Here is a 21832-nt window from a genome sequence, read left to right on the forward strand (position 1 = left end):
ATTTGGTGAAGGTTGGGTAAACCCAGAACCGAACCGAACCGAACCGAATATATATGGTTCTGGTTCGGTTCGGTTCTGGTTCCAATTTCAGGGAACCGATTATATATGGTTCGGTTCTGGGTATACCCCAAAACCGAACCGAACCGAACCGAACCATGTCTACCCCAAGTTCAAGGTGGCAATTGGGCCGTACCGGACCGCGCCGGGCGCCCGGCACAGCACGTCGTGGGCGGTGCCAGCACGGCATGATTTGCTACAGTGAGTGGGCCGTACAGGCACGGCACGAAGAGATGGCCGTGCTGGGCTGTGGTTTTAGGCACGGAGCACAAAACAGCACGGCACGGCACGACAAAAATAGTTAAAAAGTGAGCCTATGCGTTTGTTTTCCCTTGCCTGTGTGTTTGTTTTCCCTTGCCGGCACGGCACGACAAGGCACGACACGGCCGCGGGCTGTGGGCCGTGCCGTGCCGTGCTGGGCTAAATCATCCTATGGAAATTATTTTTGGGGCACGACCTAATTATGTTGTGTTCCATGACTTCCATTACATGGACTGTTCGGATCAACCTATAGTGGGTCCGTACAGTACGTTTTGGCAAAATAAGGGATATAAAATCTGATCCCCAAATCTGTAAAAGCAAGGGGAAATTCCGTGCATTCGGGAATTGAGAAATGCCCACCTCTATGAAATCACCAGAGATTCGAACATTCCCTACCAGTTAGGGTTTTCGATCCAAACCTCTTTTTTCCCTCTTCGAGACTCTTTTTAAGATTGCTATTTCCTCTCCTTTTAATGGCTTCAACAGGGGTTTCCTCGTACCGTGATCGGACATCGGAATTTCGTTTTCTGTCGGAAAGGTTAAAGAAAATCGAAGGAATTCCAGAGGCAAAGGGAAAGGAAAATGATCGGGAAACATCCACGTCAGCCTCGGCAATTTTAGCTCGATCGGAATTCAACAAGAAAGCATCGAGAATTGGGTCGGGGATTTATGAGACTTCTCAAAAGATTTCGAGGCTTTCCAAATGTAAATTCCCCTTTTTTACTTCTCTCTAATAAGGTCTATTTTTTTCCCAATTTTAACAAAGTGCTAGAGTTGCTATTTGTTTTTTTGGGTTTTGCTAAGGGCACTCGTTAAGGTGGATTGAAGGTGATATTTCACAATCATTTTACACCTGAATTGATAAAATTACACAAGTTTTGAGACCCACCATTTTTAAAAAAAATCAAAGCATGTGTAAAATTTCATTTCCAATGCACCTTAAGTGATGATGGAGTTTAGTGGAATTGAATCATAAATTTAAAATTTGCTTGACATTGGTTTTTTTTTTTTTTTTTTGTTTTTGTTTCTTGTGTTGAGGTGTTTCTTTTGATCCCCCAAGTTTGCCCATTTATGATCCCCATAGTTTGCTAAGTTCACTTTTAAATTCACCTGAAAGGTCAAATGTTAATCAGATTTGCCTAAATGGTCAATTTTTAAGAGGGTTGGACTTGAACACAAAGAACACTACATGTTTTTTCAATGGCGAGAACACAACCTGTTAAAGACCATCATAACAAATTGATAAATGATTCGACATCCTATGGCTTTTAATTCCAGGAATTAAATGAATCGAGTTTGTGAACTTAATGTAAGGAGGCGGGACGAGGATGTAGTAAATATGACTGGACAGGAGGTACCTAAGAGGGATATCTTTCGCTATCTTGGTTCAATTCTACATAAGGAAAGAGAGATTGAAGAGGATGTTAACTGTAGAATAAGAGCAGGTTGGTTGAAGTGGAAGCTTGCCTCAGAAGTTCTGTGCGACCATAAAATCCCTACCAAGTTGAAGGGAAAGTTTTATAAGACAGCTGCGAGGCCAGCCATGCTGTACGGCTCAGAATGTTAGGCCACCAAGAAGCAGGATGTGCATAAGATGAGTGTAGCAAAGATGCGAATGCTTAGATGGATGTGCAGCCATACAAGGTCAGATAGAATTAGAAGCGGCCATACAAGGTCAGATAGAATTAGAAATGAAGACATTCGTAAAAAGGTGGAGGTGGCACCAATTGAGGGGAAGATGAGAGAGCACCACTTAAGATGGTTTGGACATATCCAACGTAGGCCTTTGGATGCTCCAGTGAGAAGAGGCGACTCGTGCCAATTTGATGGAGTAAAAAGAGGTAGGAGTAGACCGAAAACAACTTGGGTAGAAACAGTGAGAAAAGAATTGATAGCTAGGAACATAATAGAGAACATGACCTTCGATAGGATAGAATGGAAGAAAATGATTAACGTAGAAGAACCCAACTAGAGCCAGGATTTGAGCCGGGTAGATTCCTTTCACCTTCTTCATGAATTTTTTTCTAAAGGATTCATTTAGCCGACCCCAACTAGTTTGGGACAAAGGCTTTGTCTATGATTTGTGTACACAAACACGGGTGTCGCGTGTCGACACGGACACGGCAACCCCCCAAAATGTAGAAATGGGGACACGACTAGAAATGAGACCCCTATAAACTTGACGAAGACGAACATAAAGACCGTAGATTATTGTAGAATAGTTCATGAATGAGATAGGAAGACTGAGATTATTATAGAAGAGGCATAATGAACTATATATTGTATTTCAAAAATAGATTTCTATATAAACTCAAGGGAAATTATATCAGCACAATCATATAATTCCCATTCTGCAGAAATAATCACTCTAACTGCCACCAGTCACCTGATGTTGAAATTTTGTTTAACCACGGCCTTGTAAAGTTGTCTTAGGATTGCAGCATGCCTGGTATGCCTCATGATGATTTTTTTGAAGTTATTATCTTGAAGATATCAAGGTTGATAGTAGAGTTCAGTTCATTATTGAGCAGCTCAAAAAGAGTTTGCAGAAGGCCTTGAAGTCCCATCTTAGTATTGTGACTGTTTTTCTGCAGACCATAAGGAATTGCTGGTTATACTACAGGAGTTAAAACCATGTGAAATGTTTCATTGTAGTGCTGCATCAATTCAATGCCTTATGATGATGTTTTAATTGAATGTGACCGAACATATAATAGCATTAGGAATCCTAGTGCAAGGGAGACTGTTTGAGGTGGGTTAAAGTTTAAACCGTTCCTTTGTGTTTTTAGCTTTAAGATGATCTAGAAAATGTGATTCTGATTCAAATCCTGCACCAAGTAGCCCTTACCTGTGGTGGCATCAACAAGGGAGCAGCAACGAGAAGAATTTTTCAGAAAGGTTCTAAAATAGACCTTGCTGATGATGTCATGTTGACATTATCAGGGTGGCCCACGGGTTTTCATTTTCAGAAATTTCAAGGAGTTTGGTTGTTTTATTTTTTTATTGTTAAATTTTAATTATTTCAGGAACTGATTTAGAAGAGTTATAGAAAGCGCCAATTTGGAAATATATGGGTCTGGTCTTAAGCTTGAAACTCTTATTGCTGGTTCTAGTTAGATTTTAAGCTGCATAATTAGTGTTCTAGTTCTGCTTTCGTGTTAGGCAGTGATTAGGATAGAATTTTATTACTTTTTTCCGAGGTTAAGGTATTCAGGCTTTGTTTATACTTGTAAGGGAATGATTCGATACAAGAACTTTCAAGTAAGATGCTTTTGGGGAGTTGCAATGTTGTGTAGACAACAGGCCGGGACTCATCCTTTGGTGGCCGAAAACCAACATGATAACTTCACCAATAAACCCCTCGCCAGCTGGTTGTTGGTGCTGGGGTCCAAGTTGGAGCAAATCAATTTGGAAGTGGTTTTAGAAACCAAACACACCAAACGATAGCTGCTGGTGGAGCTCTCAATGAAGAGGAAGGGTTCCATTTCACCAACATAGGGTAGCATAGGGGATTGGATTACTGATGCTTTCGAGGTGATGGAGATCATGATATTAAGCTTGAATTAGCTTATTTGCATGGAAAGCTTCATCCCAAAACTTTCCTAGACTGGTTCACAAATATAAAGAAGTTCTTTGATTAGTGGGAGATGATAGTGGATTGAAATTTCAAGTTTGTAAAAGCTAAACTCAATGGTTCCACATCAATTTGGTTGCAGTTATTGCAAGATTCAAGAGAAAGACGAGAATCACCATGCATTTGGTGGTTGGAGACATTAGCTATGATTCATCGACACTTTAGATTTTGACCAATGACCCCTGTAGACACGTGTCGACATGGGCTTGGACACGTTCATGCTTTAATTGCTCTTGTCTGTAAAAAGAAGTTCTTAGAAAACTTAAAGACAAAAGGTATAAAACACTGTTATACCCAGAAACCGTAAAAAACTTAGAGAGTTTTGTCAGTCTTTGTGCCATTCAGAAAAGTTTTTTATTTTTTGTGTGTTGCCCAAAGTTTTTAAGTACAAATGAAAGAAACTCTATATTGTTTGCTGGATTTTACAGACAACTTGCAATGTGACAAGTTAAAAGGCAGATGCAGCTGACATGCTGATTTTAGACCTTAAAAAGCCTGTCCTGACGATTTTCTGCAAGCTTTTGTCTTCCATATTTTTTACTTCAGAAAGACTATTCTGACAATTTTTTGCATGCTTTTACTTGCAGTTGCAATTGTAGTCAAAGTCATGGCCGCCTGGAAAAGTACAAGTTATTCATTCAAACTTTCTAAGCACATTCAAACAACAATAACAATGCTATTATTAAAATTAAAAAATATGAGAAAGGCTTTCAAGTACCCCTTCCATCTTTTTTCCTTTAAAAAAAGTGCTATTTTAAAATAAAGAAACAGCAACTGTGCCACATCAATCACTTCAATTGCTTTTGAAATGCAAACCTGACCACAATCCGTGAGTGAATTCTTAATTATTTATATGATTGATTTTGGGAAATGATATCAACACAACCATGTTTTAATAACTGCACAAAACCATCTTTTTTTTTATTATTTAAAGAACTGTCATATTATTACAGTTCCCAAAAATCTCTCACAAGTCAATTAGAGAAGAAAAGACAAGTTGAGTTCATGCAGTTATTAAAACATGATTGTGTTGTTATAATTTCCCTTGAGTTTATATAGAAATCTATTCTTGAAATACAATATATAGTTCATTATGCCTCTTCTATAATAATCTCAGTCTTCCTATCTCATTCATGAACTATTCTACAATAATCTACGGTATTTATTTGCCTCTTCGTCAAGTTTATAGGGGTCTCATTTCTAGCCGTGTCCCCGTTTCTATATTTTGGGGGGTTGCCGTGTCCGTGTCCACATATCATAGGACATTAGAAATAAATGATCTGAGAGAGATGTCTACTAACAAATTACATTTGTTTAATTGGTACCAAAATTTACTGTAACAAGAAAGGAGTTAGAATATTATGAAAATGAGTTTTTCAGCTTTCTACAAGGACTATTTTAGTTGAATGGAACAACAAAGCCATGAGCCATCTACTATGTTGAAGGCCTATAAATGCAGGTTCATGTGGTATTAGGACTTCTATTGCTACCTGGAGTACTAAAAGTGACTATGCAACAACCACTTCAAATTGTATGGATTCTAAGACAATCTGTAGTTTAAGGGGCAGGTTCATCCTTATGTGATAAGGGTCAAAGCTCTTCATCAATTTCAAAGAAAACAGGTCCAACAACATTAAGTGTGAATGACTTGTCACTTATCTTTCAAGTGTCATAATCCACAAACGTATTTTGTAGAACAAGATGAAGAAAATCAAGAAGATATGAAGGAGCTGATGTTAATCTAATTTAGAAAGTGCAGAGTCACTTGTGATGGCATGGCCAAATGATGATTCAAAGAAAGATTGGCATAAAAAAAAGAAACCAACGCATGCTATGTGGAGGCAATGTATGCATAGTATCATTAACAATGTCCAATGCGATGATGCGATTCATCTTTGATCGCCCACTATTTTTAGAGACTTTCCATTTTATTAGTTTCTATTTTGGACATTTAGGATTTTTTTTTTAAAATTTGAGAGTACCTTTTATTTTGATCTTATTTCTATTTTGGGAGTCTAGATGTGGGGGTTGTCCACATCACCTAGGGCCCTTACCACCTCACAACTATCTATCACTTTTTACCCTGATCATAATCCCCATATGGCTATATTAACCTTGAGTGATTGTCTTTACTTGACCATTAATTAGGGGCATTTAAGCCATTAGTTAATGACCTAAGTGATTATATCATATTGGCTAATAAGGAGGGCTCACCTCGCCATATTAGCCTTGTGTGATTGTCTTTACTTGATCATTAATTAGGGGCATTTAACCCATTAGTTAATGTCTTAAGTCATTATATCATATTGGCTAATAAGGAGGGCTCACCTGCACTTCACGTAGAAAGGATAAAAATCCCTCATCCTTTGCACAAGGTATCTTTCCCACTCTTTTCTCCTCTAATCTTCCTCTCTTCTACTACCTTTTTCTTCCTTCCCCATGGTTCTATCCCATCTTTCTCTATCCTTATTTCCCCTCCTACCTCCCTTCCGTCGCTTTCTTTCTCCTCTCTTCTCACTTTATTCTTTCTCTTCTTTCACTCTCCTCCTACCATGACTTTCTTCCTTATTAGTCGTGGGACTGGTTTGCATTCCACGACTGCAGCCACCCCCTCTCTCTCCTTCTTTCCCTCTCCTCTCCACTTCTATTTCATCTCCTTTTCTCTTACCCCTTCCTTTCACCACCCTTGTCTAACCTCTTTGTTGTCCCTGCAGTCCTTAGGACTGCTTGACAGTCAGTTAGGGACTGCCATCGTATACAGTCCCATTTTCTCATCTTTCCCCCATGTTTCTCAACTCTCCACTATACCATCTTATACGTTAAGTTGCCTTTTGTTTTCTTTCTTCTTTTGTGCTTTTGGGTAAGTAAAGATAACATTAAGAGTACCATTCAAAAAAAAAAAAAAAAAAGATAACAGTAAGAGTTGAGTTATGTTGGAAGCAAATCATCGCTACCCACTGCTGCGTGTTATTTTGTCTATATATCTCTTGAAACAGGTGGAAGTTGGCATGCTTTTCTTTTCTTTGGCTTCTGTGCTCTGGAAGGAAGGCTTGAAAACTTAATAATTTCATGCTACCTTGCTAGCTACATGGAGCTTGAGGTGGTTAATTTTCTCCATTTCATTCTTGATCATAGAAAGCTGACATCTTATGAAGCCAGTACACTGATATTTTTCTTTTTTTATTCATTCTTGATCATAGAAAGCTGACATCTCATAAAGCCAACACACTGATATTCATGTTGGTGCCAACTGGAGAGGATTCTTATTTTTTTGAGCTGTATGAATGTGTCTCTAAGGTAGATTTTGGCTGACATTGACATCCATATCTGATTCGCAGTGGCAAAAAGGTCATCCATGTTTGATGATCCGGTCAGAGAAATTCAGGAACTTACCGCCTTGATAAAAAACGACATTACAGCACTGAATGTAGCAGTTTCAGATTTGCAAGCCCTTCAGAACTTGGAAGTTTCAGATGGGAACTGTTCACAGGATAGAGCTGTTCATGCAACTACCATTTGTGATGATTTGAAGAACAGACTTATGGGAACAACAAAACACTTCAAGGATGTATTAACTACAAGGACAGAGGTTAAAGATCCTGACTGGAAATGCTCTTTCGGTGCTTGAAATAGCCCATTGGTTTAAATTTCGAATTTCGGTTGGGTCCGAAATCATATAAATTTTGGTTTCGGTTTCAATTTCGGCCGAAATGACTGAAATTTGCAAAAAAGAAATTCGGTTTCGGTAGGGACTTAAACTGATACCAAAATTTAAATCCATGATGGGACTCCTTAATAAAAATTCTTTTCTGCAGAACCTCAAGGCTCATGAGAACAGGAAACAAATCTTCTCCACAAATGCATCAAGAGAGAACCCATTTCTGCATAATCCAAAGGCTGTCACTGAACCACCTCCATGGTCGAATACATCTGATGCATCTAGCAGTTTGCCGCCCTCTGCGTAAGTTTCTTTTGGTAGATCTCCAAATACATATGTTTAACTGTATTGCATCAGCCCTAATGTTCTTTTTTACCTTTTTCTATCTGGCATTTTTTTCTTTAGTTTCAATGTATGGGAACTTAAGTGATGATATTCTAAAATCGTGGGTGTCGTGGAAATGAAAGGACCAAACATTCATTTTTCAACTTATGGCATCATCATTCACTTTTCTATGACCGGTTCCATACACTGCATGTGTATTTGCAGCTATGATACCCTGATAGAAATGTGGATACAAACTCTTGTATCAACCAACATCTTTCTAAAAGCATGCACGCATATTTGATTGCTGGTGTCCTTCAACACATGATAAGTACATAAGTACAACATCGTCGCTGACACAAATATGTCTAATTGATGTGATTTAGTCTTATGTTTAGGAGTAGTTTATTGATGGAGCTGATTACTTACATTTTGTTAGCATTTTTCAGTTTTTAGTTGCATTTTATGGTCCTAGATGTGGGGGATGGCCCCCATCAATCTATGGCCCATTACCCATAACATACTACCCAAACCTAAGCCAAACGCACTTAAAAGGCCTTATAAGTTATAACTCTATTGGCCATCCTCTATGGCCCACTACTTAAACTCAAATCTGTCTAGATAAAGCCCTAAATCCCTCTTAAATCCCTTTCTTTTTTACTACTGGCAAACCCCTATGACCCACTACTAAACCTAGCCCCTATAAAACAACTAATACCCCGCTTTTTCAACCCTTTTCAAATTGAGATCCCCCCCCCCCCCCCCACCCCAAAAAAAAAAAAAAAAAACACACAAAAAAAAAAAAAAACCACTACCACCACCACCAAACGCACATGTTTTGGGCGCTCTCTCTTTCTCCCTCTCACCTTCATTCCTCTTCCATTCTCCTTCACGGCTAGCATGTAGCAACGTTGCCAGAGCGGGAATCGAAAGCGGGAATCGAAGCGGGAATCGAAGGCTCCCAGGGAAGAATCCTTCTCAAAGTTGCCAGAGCGGGAATCGAAGCGAGAATCGAAGGCTCCCAGGGAAGAATCCTGCTTCCTTGGTATGTAGCTGCCTCTTTTCCATTCCTTTCTCCCTCATGGCTAGTGTGTAGCACTGTAGCTGCCTCTACTCCCCCGCCTTTCTCTTTCACGGCTTGGGAGTTGCCGCCCTGTCTCCTCCCTCTTCCCTTTTCTTTCTCTCTTCTCTCCCCCATCCGCTCTTGCCGTGAAATGTAAGGCGCTCCTCTTCTCTATCATTTTCTCCCTCCTTTCTCACCCCTTAAGCTCATGGTTGTGAGCCTTTCCTTTTCCCTTCTCTTTCTTGTCTTACCTCCTTTCTTACCTCCCTTTGTTTCTCTTCTTTGATTAACACCAACCCTTCTTTTTCCTCACTCTAGATTTCTCTCTTTCTTCTCTCAGACATTACCTATAGTACGACGACCCAATCACAAAGCCTGGCAAGCCGGCTCAGGTACGAATCCAACCGTACCTATTTTCTGCATGCCATCTTATAAACCTGTCCTCTTGTAAACTTTCCCATTACCCCGACAACCCTTATCTAACCATTCCCTAACAGTTGCCATGTGATTACCTACACAGATCTAGCCTCGCACCATTACTCCCACACCATGTTAGTAATTATTAGTTTGTTGTTCTCTTGTTTAGTACTTTTTGTATGGAACTTTCTGGATGATTTAACTTCTAATTGGTGGAAGACTTTTAAAGCTCTAAAATTTCTTAAGAACCCTAGCTATCGTTGATTATTATGGGTTTTTTATCCTGATTTGGAAATGCACGTTGCTGTTTTTTATTGATTAGTTCATAGATCTAGCCTCACACCATTACTCCCATACCATTTTAGTATTTTTTTGGGTCGTACTTATTTTTTTAGATATGATTCCCTTGACAGATTTGAATTAAGATATGATTTTATTTATTAGTTTGTTGTTTTCTTGTTTAGTATTTATTGTATTGAATTTGTCTGGATGATTTAACTTCTATTTGATGAAAGATTTTAAAATCTCTAAAATTTCATGCGTTGTTTATGCTCGTTTGGAAATGCATGTTGCCGTTTTTTTTTATTGAATTAGACCAATTTTATGCTCCTAAATTGTCACAAGTAACATGTGAACCCTAGGTTTGTACCAATTTGGTATTAGAGCTCAGAGCTCATATCCCTTGTAGGGTTCCATCACTTTTAGCCCTCTAGGTGTTTGATAATATTGCTGATAGAGTCTCCCTTAGTTGTAGGCTTGGGTAACTCATCTAGCGCACACCAAATGCTCGGTTAAATTCCCGTTAGAGACTAGATTCATTGTTTTTTTGTCTTTTAAGGATTTTAGATCGGAGTTGAGTGTCTTAGCGCTCTCCTAGATCTCAGAGTATGCTTCAAATCAGTTAAGTGTTTGTTTCCTAGTTTTAAGTCCATCTATTTTCTTTTAGGGTGTCATAACTCATAACATGTTTCTTAGTCTGTAGGGTTGTCCTGCATATCGATCACACATGTCCAAACCGTGGCTAATAGGGCCAACCGCCAATGTTCCACATTAGGAGCAAAGACGAGTCTAGCCCTGAGGGGCTTGTCAACAATGCACTCAAGCTACATTGGAATAACACTCGAATATGTTATTTGAGATTAGAGTTGCCTTGAACCGGATTAGCAAACATATTGGGCTTGGAGCTCCTGGGAATGCCGTGGCCTCCAGGAATACACGCATAGCAAGGCGAGGCAAAAAGATATTGCCCGAAGCCCTACTAGTTCAATTATTAGACTCTGTGTCCAGTCGTTTGTAGCCCACTCTTCCTCCTAATAACACTGTCACGAGACCACCTGTAGGTGAGATGAACATGGGTGGCCTTCTAGGACCCAAACTACACAATATTACCTTCAAATGTTCCAAGCGTGGTGAATTGGGTCACAGATTGTCCGATTGTCTATGTAGGACGTTCGATCCTTAGACTAACCTTGTAAAGCCAGTAGGTGATGAATATATGATTGACCTTGAAGAAGAAAATGTTCCCCATGATAAAAGTGCTTATGAGGGAACGGATGAGCAATCTCATGAGGGTGAGCACCATGAAACCACACTTGATGGGGATCATGTGGCGGTGGTTTGTGTGCCGTAGTGCATGTCAGGTCAGTCTGTTAGGAGATTCGAATCTATTTCTATATCTTTACTCATGGTTGTTAGGTGAGTTGAGTCCATCGTTTTTATTATTCATAGGTTCTCCGAGATGTCTCGTTTCATGCTGATTTGTGTAGCTAGATATTCCCGAGTCATTTTTAAAGAATTTTATGGAGCAAAATGGGTTTATACTTACATCCAATAGCACATACTACCAACGATATGGACGGACAGAAGTGGTCTGGTAGTCTGTCTTTCCCTCTGTACAATGAATATAAAGATGCCTCAAAACAAGGAATTGGTAAAACCGAAGAACTCCGAATGGTAGCAATAACAGACCTATAATACCTCTCCTTCGCCTAAACTTCACTTGAAATCTCTTGAAGTAAGCTTTTGACTTCTGGCGATTAATGAAGACCTGAAATGTAGAAAAGAATTGTTGAATAATCAAAATGTAGAAAAGACTTGGGAGGTGGGGCGAGGGGTTGGGAGAGAGATGCAAGGGGCTGGGGAGGTTAGGGTTAGGGTTTTAGAGGTTGGGGCAGAGAGGCGAGGGTTCTGGGACGTGGGGCGGGTGCTGGGGGAGAGAGGTGAGGGGCCGGGGAGGTTAGGATTATGGTTTTAGAGGCTGGGGAGAGAGGCTTGGGTGCTGGGAGGTGGGGCAAGGGGCTGGGGAGGTTAGGGTTAGGGTTTTTGGGGCTAGGAGAGGGCAGGGAGGTGGGGCTGGGTAGAGGGGCGTGGAGGTGGCTGGGAGGTGGGGCAAGGGTGGGTAGAGGTTCGGGTTTTGTGAGACAAGGAGGGTGGTGGAGGAGGCGTGGAGTGTTTGGGTTTTGGGCGTGGAGGGTTAGGGTTTGGGCGTGGGAAGGAAGAAGAAGAAGAAGATGGGTTCTCCAATGGTGGTCCCTAGGGCACCACAACCCTAGGGCTCTGATACCATGTTGAGAGAAGAGAATGAGAAGGAAAAATGAGTTAGAGAGACTTGCTCCCCTTCACTAATGTATTTTGTTAACTTACCAACTTCTCCAAAAGCTTAAGCTGTTGGAGGAAGGCGTTATTTATCTTTTATACTTTAACACTCCCCCGCACGTGTGGCCCACTTGGCAAACACGTGGCACATGTGGTCCCGCTTTGGGCCGACCATCACATGTGGATTTTTGCTATCCGGGAGATTTGAACTCGAGACCTTTGGCTCTGATACCATGTTAACTTACCAACTTCTCCAATAGCTTAAGCTGTTGGAGAAAGGCATTATTTATCTTTTATACTTTAACATATTTATATAAAGAGAAAAGAAGTACAATGACCAAAATGCCCTTAGTAACATATACACCTTCTAACAAAATACAACTACAAGAAACTTGAAAGAATACAAGTAGAACCTAAAATGGAGCATGCAAAATGTATATCGGGTACCCTCTTTCGAATATGTATCCATTTTGAAGGAAGGACTCCACTTCTAAGCATCCTTGACCTTCATGTAGAATTTGAATTTGAAGCTTTTGGGCGTAGAAAATCACCATTTGGAAGTAGAGCAAACACAAAAAATTGCTAACATATCAACTATCATGAGAGTAGAGATAGTATAAGGAATTGAGAAAGAGTATGGAAGTAAAGAAAATGAGGGCTTAGACGGGTTTATATATTTTATAGGTTTTTTTGTTTGGGGATGCAAAAAGATGAAAAATACCCTTCAAACGACAATAAAACGGTAAAAGCAGACATAAAATAAGGGCAAAACAGTCAAAAATAAAAAAAGAGTCGTTGTAAAGGCATATCTGTAAAAAAAATTAAAAAAAATAAAATAGGCAGTTTCGGGCAAAACTGAGAATTTTGCACTATTTCGTCGTGTTTCATCTAGCACGGAATGAAATTCCAACCTAGGCGTTTCGTTTTTTTTGTCTTCGTACCTTTGTCCTAAATGTTAAACACACGAAACAAAGCAAAATTTACAACGTAGCCTGTAGTTATGATATGGAGAGGAAAGACTTGAAGAGTTTGATAAACTAGGTACCAAAATTCAAATTTCCATTCAAACTTCAAAAACTAGTTACAAAGTGAGGGAAAATGGCCTTTTATAGGCATCCCTTTCATGTAAAATGACCTAACTAACATTAAACCAAAAGATATAGTGTGAAGAAGGTTCTTCTTTGCTGAAATTCATCCAAGCAAGAGAGGTTTTAGAGCTTGGATCTTCAAGCTTTCCTCTTTGACGTTCATCAATTCCTTATATGTTTACGAGGATTCTCATTTCAATACCAAAGCCAAGTAGCCCTTATTATATTGAAAAACAGCCCTAATCTAAGTCTAAAACCAATAAAATTCTCTCAATATCTGTTTCCAACACCCAAGGCACTAAAGGTAGATTTTCATCCCAAATAGAAAACCTTTAAAATCCATCCTAACAAACTTCGAAAATTCTAGATAATGCCCAAAAATTCTTCACTCAAACAAGACAAAGGTATGGGGTTCCAAGTCAGGTTTGATCACATCGGTCCTCTACTAACATCAATGATGGTATGTGCAGACATCAAGGTTCTAAATTTCAGTTTTGGTGTCTATATTTCAATTGCCATGGAAACATAAACGTTTCAATATCGGTTGGAAATTTCAATGAAAATCCTGTAAAATTGTGAAAACTTATGCAAATGATAGGATTTTAAGATGAAACTTCAGTGCATACTACATTTCATATAGACCACATTTTACTTGCAATTCATATAAATATAATTATGTAACACATCCTGATATGGCATACAATTAATACACTTAGAGTTTTGGTTTTGATATGCATTTCAGTTTTGGTATCATTTCAGTGGGGATGGAAATGGAAACATTTTGGCCGTTTTGTGCCAGTTTCAACGGAAATTAAAAACCATGGCTGAAAGAAGTATGATGTTACCAATTTGACCCACTTCCGCCCGTTTTTCTTTATTGTCTTAATAACCTTTGATGTATTTTTTACATCGCTATGATGCATGGTATGGGTACGAGTGTGAATCTGAAATGCGTACTGAGTGTCAAATACGGAAAACCTCAAAAAAGGATTCTTGAATATTTTTTTACAAATAATATGATTATAACAAGAGGTAAAATTCTCTTTGAAGAGGAATTATATGGTCCTTGGGCGGGGGGAATGGCGGAAGATTGGCAATGCCCCTTTTGTCTCTATCACAATTTCAGCTGGCGAGTTAGATGTCGAAGATGCTCAAAAGCTAGAGTGAAATTGACCTCTTTAGCTAGTTCGTCTCCGGATGGTGGGAGTTGGCCTTTAGGGAGTTCTAAGCCTAACCGAGGTTCTAGGGTTTGGCTCTGCTCTCCTTGTCAATATCTAAATTTCAGATGGCGGAATGAATGTCGCTGGTGTCATCGGGTCAGATCCCCCTCAAAGTGGGTTCCCCGTGCTAGTACCCCTCCTAGGGTAGATCCTTATGGTGATGAAGGTGATTCTTGGCTCGATTCGGGTAAAATCTTTCGCCATAGAAGCTCAGGAAGTCCTCTCCTATTAGTCTTGGGCAAGGAGGTGGATACTCGAATGAGGTTACTAAGTGCTTGCCTAATAGGGAAATTGAAAAATCATAATGAGACATTGCCGGAGATTTGGAAATGGGCACAAAAGTATTGGGATATTCCATCTCTTCATTGCTCCTCTGTATTGGGAAAGAATGAAATCTTCTTTATGTTTGAATCAGAATCTCAGGCATTAAGGTTACTTGCCAAGGGTCCTTAGGCTTTGGGTAATCGTCTAATCTCCCTTTCACCTTAGAATAAGGACTTTATCCCAGATGAGGAACCTCATTGGGTTCATTTTTATGGTATCCCTTTACATGCTTGGGCTATTTCAACGGTGGAGGCTATTGGGGGTCTTTTTGGTAAGGTTGTAGAGACCAGGATGGAAGGCAACAACCAGGATTGCATGAGCTTTGTCTCAGCCAAAATTCTAGCCCCTCGTTGGCACCTTCCTAGATCCTTCGAATCAAAGTTCTCGATCAGACCTATACTATTGGGATTGAACTACCTATCTCAAACCCCGGAGCATCGAAGGAGTTAGTTCAGGGAATTGGAGTTTCCTGCTCTGGCAAACCGGTGAGTCTAGCAGGGATTTCAATTTTCAAATTCTCTAATCCTGAGTGCGGGGTTATCGAGAAAGGAAGTCTTGTCCCAGGATCCCCGTAGACCTGTCATGCATCTCTCAAGTCTAGTGGAAAGGTTGGTGGCTGGACAGCTTACCCTAAGATAGCTGGAAGAAACCCAAGAGGTAGGAAATTGTCTGACTTCCGAGTCCCTGTTCGTAAGCAAGGTGTCCCAAAGTTGTGGGCCAAGTGGATACACTATCACCATCCCAAGGTGATGAAGGTTCTGGAAAATGCTTTGGCCTTAGCGCATGGATCGAGGATGAACAAATTATCTAAGGCCCTCAAATCCTTTGCTTAGTCATGGATAGCGGTTAGATCCATAAAATCCCTAAGCAAAGAAAAGTCATATTTAGGGGATTGTGTTTGTGATGACAGATGTCATTTTAGTGCAAGAAAAGTGCAGTGACGGCTCCTGTAGCTTCTAGACTATCATGATTAGATTTGTTGAAAAAGAAAGTTCATTTAATTCTTGAGTCATTCGAAGTATCCAGGTTGTGGGGCCCAAGGACACGTTTTGGGCGGTTACACTAATCCTAATAAAATAGGGGCAATGAAGACAAGATTATAATCTGTTGGTATTCCTCATCACAAGGTGAGTAAAATTTTGCCCGCATTTAGGAAAATGGCCTCTCCTTCTTCCTTGGACGTTCGCACATTTAAGAGAAAGTGAAGGGAGATCCCCGACTGTTCGCAATGGTTTCAACACCGTCGGTGGGCTAGAAGCTTGAGATATAATGAAGCAAAGGCTTAGGTGGACGATCCCACTTTAGCTAAATTGGTTAAAAGAATTATTAAATTTCAGTGGAAGCAATTCCAGGAGGACTACAGGACCCATGTAGAAGAACTCTATCCTTTAACAGGCGCTTACAATGTCAAGGACATTTGTATTCCGGTTTAAAAGCTTCCTTACTTCAGAGGGCGTCTGGAATGTGAAAACAATCTGCGACGTTTTGAATGGGAGGCCAAGCAGATTCTTTGCATCAAGAAGTTAATGGAATTGATAGCAATCTACTTGAATCCGGTGGAAGAGGTTCCGTTACCGTAATTCGCCTCAGACTACCGTCGCCTGTTGCTGAGGGGTTGGTATAGGAACTATACTTCTTTTGATGTTCTCCCGAACCATGGAATGGTAATGTTTAGAAACGGTTTTAGTATGGTGAAGGTTCACCTCTTAACTTGGTTGAAGTTGGACTCAAAATGGGAGGGCATCAACTGAGCAGGACTCAGGTGCTATAACAAAAAGTAGATCCTCCATACCTTGAGAGACATTGGCTCCCCGCTCGTTGAGACATTGCTTCCCGGCGACGTTTCTAATCAATTAAGTAATGGATCACGAAGACTCTGATTTTAGAAAGGTGCTGGGATTTTTGGAAGATGGATAGTTGTACTTGTTGAATATATGGTGGACTCATGGTAGCATAGGACAAATGTTTGGTCATGGTCATGGGAGTAGGAAGTTATGGTCTAGTTTACTACTGTTTTTTATTGGTCAGGGTATGCCCTGGCCAGTTTTTTAATTGATACTTTGTAATGTCAGGTGGGACTTCTGGTCCCTACTGTAACTTTCTTGGTATCAATAAATATGTCAAATTTTTTAAAAAAAAGAAGATTATAACAGGTTATTTATTGGGAATTTTAATATGTTAATTTAAGGTTTTCTTTCCATATACAGGACTTTCTATTAGTATGAATAAAGCTCAATGGCTATTGCAAATGAAATTTTTGGTTATTAGAAGTAAAAAAAAAGTAAATAAAAGAATGTACAAGTGTCGTAATTGAATCGATGGAGTGTTGGAATCTGACTCGTGTCCGACATGGGTACTTTGCCCTTTCAGAGGACTCCATGTAACACAATGTATACGTAGATGCGTTGATATGTGCAAAGTTTTATCAGTAGCCATGTCTTAAATGCTCATTAATAATAACCATCTTAATTATGATTTTTCGCATCTTCTTGGTACAAATCATTTTTTACAGCAGGGGTGATCTAGACGATTATCCATTAAACACTACTCTGATAATAGCTCTTATTTTGTAGAACCTCGAAGAGAATTAAGCCTCTAAAAAGTGAAGCATTGGCCACATTAATATGAATTTCATACTAGATGCTAAATCAAATCACACCGGAGCAACTTTTGAGTCTGGGTTGCATCTGCTGTTTTTGCATGACAGTTGAACTTTTGAGCTTGGCACTTTGAAATTTAAATTTCCAATTATGTTGTTGTAATGTTTTTTAATTGGAATAAATGCCAATCGTGACAGATTTACATGTCAACTCTTTATCTATTCAATGTACCTGCATAAAATATTTTCGAATGATGTTGGCTACATCCAGTCTAAGCCTTGTAACCTTGTGTTCCTGACTTCCATCCAGTAGTCAGTGTGCTTCATTTATTTATTCATTTGACATGTTATCCATATGTTACACTATTAGTGTCTTTGCTTGGTTGGTTCGAAAGTGATGGTGGACATGTTCTATATCTTATTTTCCATTCCAGGCCTCCCGTCAGTGTTTGGAACTTTGGATTTGTTTGTTAGTTATAAAGTTGCCAATCTGATGTTTTCAATTGATTTGATTATCAGAATGGCCTCAAATGGAGTTCAAAGTAGCAATCAATTGAGGTATGTCCTTTTCTTTGTTTCTCAGTTCTCACCAAATCATAAAACTCATGCTAAGTTTGAATTGTAAATTTGTGGCTATAAAAGAGCTGATTAATGTGTTCTAAGTTCTAACCACATGGTCTGAAACTCTGAATTGGGTATTTCAATAGAGGTCTCACCATGAAATATTTCAACACTCGAGTTATTGGTCACTGCAACCTCACATGGAAGGTGTTATTGTAAACCATATAGAGATTCTGATATGAACTGCCAACTCAATCTGTATTCTTTATATTTAGATTACTAGATTAGAGATGCAAGAGTCTTTAAAGCATGCACATGTGGAAAGCATAGTACAAACCTGTAATAGGTCTGAAGCATCCAAGTTAAAGAAATGAATTTTCTAAGGGAAAAAAAAAACAAGAATATAAAATCTGTGAAAAGCAATTGCATACCGAATAGTTTCCGTATTGAGTTTTATATGTTGACATGAATTTCAGTCATTTTTATGGACCATAATTGTTTTTATTTATTGTTCCAGAAAGAATCTTAGTCATACAATGTAGCTAGAATATACATACAGAATTTCATCAATTACTAATCCTAAATACAAAAACTCAAACTCCTCATTGTTCTTATTGCAGACTTTTTGTTCTTATCTTGAGGTTGGGGGGTAATTTAAAAAATACCCCTACCTTTTACTAGTTCAAACTGCACTTGTTAAGAACTAATAATATCTCATATCCAACCTTCATACAACGATGGTTTAAATAGTATCCCACCTCATATTTTTCAAGGACAATGTCACCCCATCGAGCCCCTTCCTTCACCAAATAGCCAACCCCTTTACCAAGGAAGGTAAAATTCATATCCGTAATGTTTCCAATACCAAGTCCGTCATTCTTTTAAGGTTTACAAACCTCTACCCAGTCATTGAGGTGTTTTGAATTTCTTGAGCTCTGCTTTTCCTTCCTGAAGGAAATTCCATTTGGGTCTTTTCCAACTTTGGGAGACCCAGCAGGATTCTTGTAAAGCAAAGACATTATGGGATTCTTGAAGAGTGACATAAAGCTAACTAGTAAATTAGCCAAAGAAGCTGTGTCTTTTTTCTTCTTTTTTTTTGAATGGCAGCTTTGTGGCTATTTGTATCCTCCCACCAAATGATGGATAGCTTCCCTTTCACATAGCTAGCATCTTTTCAACTGTTTCCACCAGCAAGGGTCTACCTCACTTTTGGGGGATGACTCACAGCAAGAAGGATGCCCATGACATCTTGTTTTATGCATGTTGACAAATCTCATCTCAAAATTTCCTTGGCAATCTCAATAGGTTTTAAGTAGTTTTTGGTTTTGGGAGATGATTTTTTCAACACCACCCTGGGTAGGATTATGCGCCCTCCTTTTAAAGTGAATTGTGGCAGACTAACATTTTTTTGGTCAAATCACGTTAAAAGGGGGGGGCGCATAAAAATTTTCAGCTGGAAAAGTAGGCGTTCAAATGTCCTATTATTTGTTTTTCTCTATTTTTATTGTTTTATCCCTGTGTTTTGCCATTTCACATTTATAAACAAACAAGTTGATTTGCTTTGATTATCAAATAGACAAAGTAGTTGTATGAATTGAGATTGAAGTTTGGTTTGGTCACAGGAAAATGGTATTGTAATAATTTGTGTATTTATCGTTGCACTAATTCTATGATAACTACATCTTTCATGTCAGACGAAGATTGGCTGTAGACAGCACACCATCCCACCATATGGAAGTTTCCATGTTACAACAAGTTGTTCCACGCCAAGAGAACTATACGCAGAGTAGGGCAGTTGCTCTTCAAAATGTGGAATCAACAATTTCTGAACTTGGAGGGATCTTTACTCAGTTGGCAACAATGGTGGCTCAACAAGGGGAATTGGCTATCAGGTTTTCTACTACTCTTTGTATTTATTTAATCACATTTACTTGTATCTATTTCCCTCTTATGGATCTCAAAAGCTTTTATTCAATAGTGCAAGATCTTGAGATCAATCACGAAAGGGTGGATATTGAACAGGTTTACTAAATTTACTTCATAGTGAACTAATTCATGTTGGAGCCTTTATAGGTTGTCTGTAGTTGTGTAAATCGTCTGCTTTGGCTGCATAAACTTACTACTCTTTAAGGTTCCGTCTACTTGCAGTCACAGGGAGCACCTCTCTTGAAAATTGAGAAAAAGGCAACCGGTTCATCTGGCTGCCAATATTTATAGATAAACCTGGAAAACTGATTGTGTCGGTTGCTCCTTTGTAATAAAATGATGAAAGTATCCTTCCATTGTTTGCAAATTACCTAAATGCCCCTCACCCTTCTTCATTCTTCTTCTGTTCAACCATGTTGCCTGTTTCCACTTCCTGTTTTTTGTCTGTCTCTGTATTTTCTCAAAACACTCTTTGATCGCACCTAAAATCATAGGTACCTTTTACCACTATCCTCTCTGTCTCTCTGCACCACCATTGCTTGTTGCCTCTCGTCCCCAAATCCTCTCTCACCTTGAACTTCATGATGGACAATGGTTTTTTTTTTTTTTGGTGGTGAAAGGTAGCGATTCTTAAATATCTCCTTTTTGAATTTTTAGAAACGCAGTGCCTCTTTGGATGACACCAAAATTGGTATTTGCATATTAAAGTATTTTAATTTAATCTTACTTGCAAATGGGACATTAAGGCCTCTTTGGAAGCAGCTAACTATTTCATTTCCAAAAGTATCATAACCATTATTTGCAAATAATCATATTTAACTTAGAAACCATTTGCATAAGAGATTATATGCGAATAACTTTTGGAGGTATTGAAAGAGGCCCTTAGTCATCTGAGTTTCTCGATTAAGATATGGCCAGATGACGGTGCAGGTTGACCAGGCAATCATTTCAATACACTCATTGTAATTCTGAATTATAAGAACTGCTGTGATTATCTTATGACATCCAATTGAACACGTGCAGGATCGATGATAACATGGATGAGTCATTATCAAATGTGGAAAATGCTCGGGGTGCTCTTCTAAAGCATCTGAACCGAATATCGTCAAACAGGTGGCTCTTAATCAAGATATTTGCCATTCTCATTCTCTTCCTCATGATATTTGTCTTCTTTGTACTGTAATACTGTTTGGTACAGGCGGCTTGCATCACCACTACATACGTACTTAGTTCTCTTGCATTACTATTACAAGAATCTGTTTCGGGTCCTTTGCCATTGTTTGTTGAAGCACTGTAAATGCAAATTCTTTCTCCTTTGTATTGGAGTTGAAATTCTGTAGGAAATTTAGAATATTTGTAGATGACCCTTCGATGACCTTTGTATGTTTATTTGAATTTACACCAATACAAAATTCAGATATATTTACATGCTTTTGAAATCTCTCCCCATGGACCTTATTACTCATCTGCTGTTTACAGATGATGTTCTGCTCTTTGTGAAGTCGTCCTTAAAATCTCAGAACAATATCAACCATTCTATCCAAATTCGAGTATGATGTTGGTCCTAGAAGGGAAATATGGGTAAATCCCACATTATCTTCCCAAAAAATTGTCCCCACGATTCACTGATGATAAAAAAAAAATTGGGTGTGAATTAATGCTCACAAGTACAAAATATCTGGGTCTTCCTATCCTCCAAGGCCACCCTCATAGCTCTGATTTTGGTTTGCTAATGAAAAACATGATCAGCAGATTAGAGGGGTGGAAGGCTAAACTCTTTTTGAAAGATGCTTGTCTTACTCAAACGGATTATTTTTACCATTAAAAAAAGATGTTGTCTTCCTCTAATCTGTGATGTGTGGCATGGCAAATCATTGACATGTCCTGCTTCCGAATTGTCCCAGATATCCTTGGGATATGTGAGTGCATCAAGAGGCAATTTCTTCTGAAACCATTGGGAGGGAATTACATATGATAAATTGGAAGACAATTTGCAACAAAAGAGGAAGGCCTTGGCATTAAAAGCATATTTAAGATGAAGTTAGCCATTGTCACCAAGCTTATTTGGCATGTTCTCATCAATCCTCAATCTCCTTCAACCCAAT

General features: G+C 39.0%; 1 protein-coding gene across 3 annotated transcripts; it reads left to right on the forward strand.

Moving 5' to 3' along the window:
• Positions 1-554: 554 nt before the first annotated feature.
• SYP31 (syntaxin of plants 31) lies at positions 555-21225 on the forward strand. Of its 3 annotated transcripts, none has more exons than XM_077369055.1 (7): positions 555-1023; positions 7291-7541; positions 7768-7913; positions 17760-17798; positions 19496-19693; positions 20751-20840; positions 20926-21166. In XM_077369055.1, the coding sequence occupies exons 1-7, from the start codon at positions 792-794 to the stop codon at positions 21065-21067; spliced, it is 1098 nt and encodes a 365-aa protein (XP_077225170.1). In that variant the 5' UTR covers positions 555-791; the 3' UTR covers positions 21068-21166. The 3 variants fall into 3 exon arrangements, with proteins under 3 accessions (XP_077225170.1, XP_077225173.1, XP_077225171.1); XM_077369058.1 differs by lacking the exon at positions 20926-21166 and adding an exon at positions 21207-21225 and having other exon boundaries at positions 557-1023; XM_077369056.1 differs by having other exon boundaries at positions 558-1023; positions 20751-21166.
• The last annotated feature ends 607 nt before the right edge of the window (positions 21226-21832 follow it).

Source organism: Tasmannia lanceolata, unplaced genomic scaffold (genome assembly GCF_043159265.1).
Source record: "Tasmannia lanceolata isolate RefF3 unplaced genomic scaffold, GAP_Taslan_0.1 ptg000026l, whole genome shotgun sequence".
Classification (NCBI taxonomy): Eukaryota; Viridiplantae; Streptophyta; class Magnoliopsida; order Canellales; family Winteraceae; genus Tasmannia; species Tasmannia lanceolata.

Excerpts from the sequence above, each read along its gene's own strand:
- SYP31 (XM_077369055.1), top strand. The coding sequence starts at position 792 with ATGGCTTCAACAGGGGTTTCCTCGTACCGTGATCGGACATCGGAATTT. Across the intron at positions 7,542-7,767 it reads TATTAACTACAAGGACAGAG|AACCTCAAGGCTCATGAGAA; the intron begins GTTAAAGATCCT and ends TCTTTTCTGCAG. Across the intron at positions 20,841-20,925 it reads AACCGAATATCGTCAAACAG|GCGGCTTGCATCACCACTAC; the intron begins GTGGCTCTTAAT and ends TGTTTGGTACAG.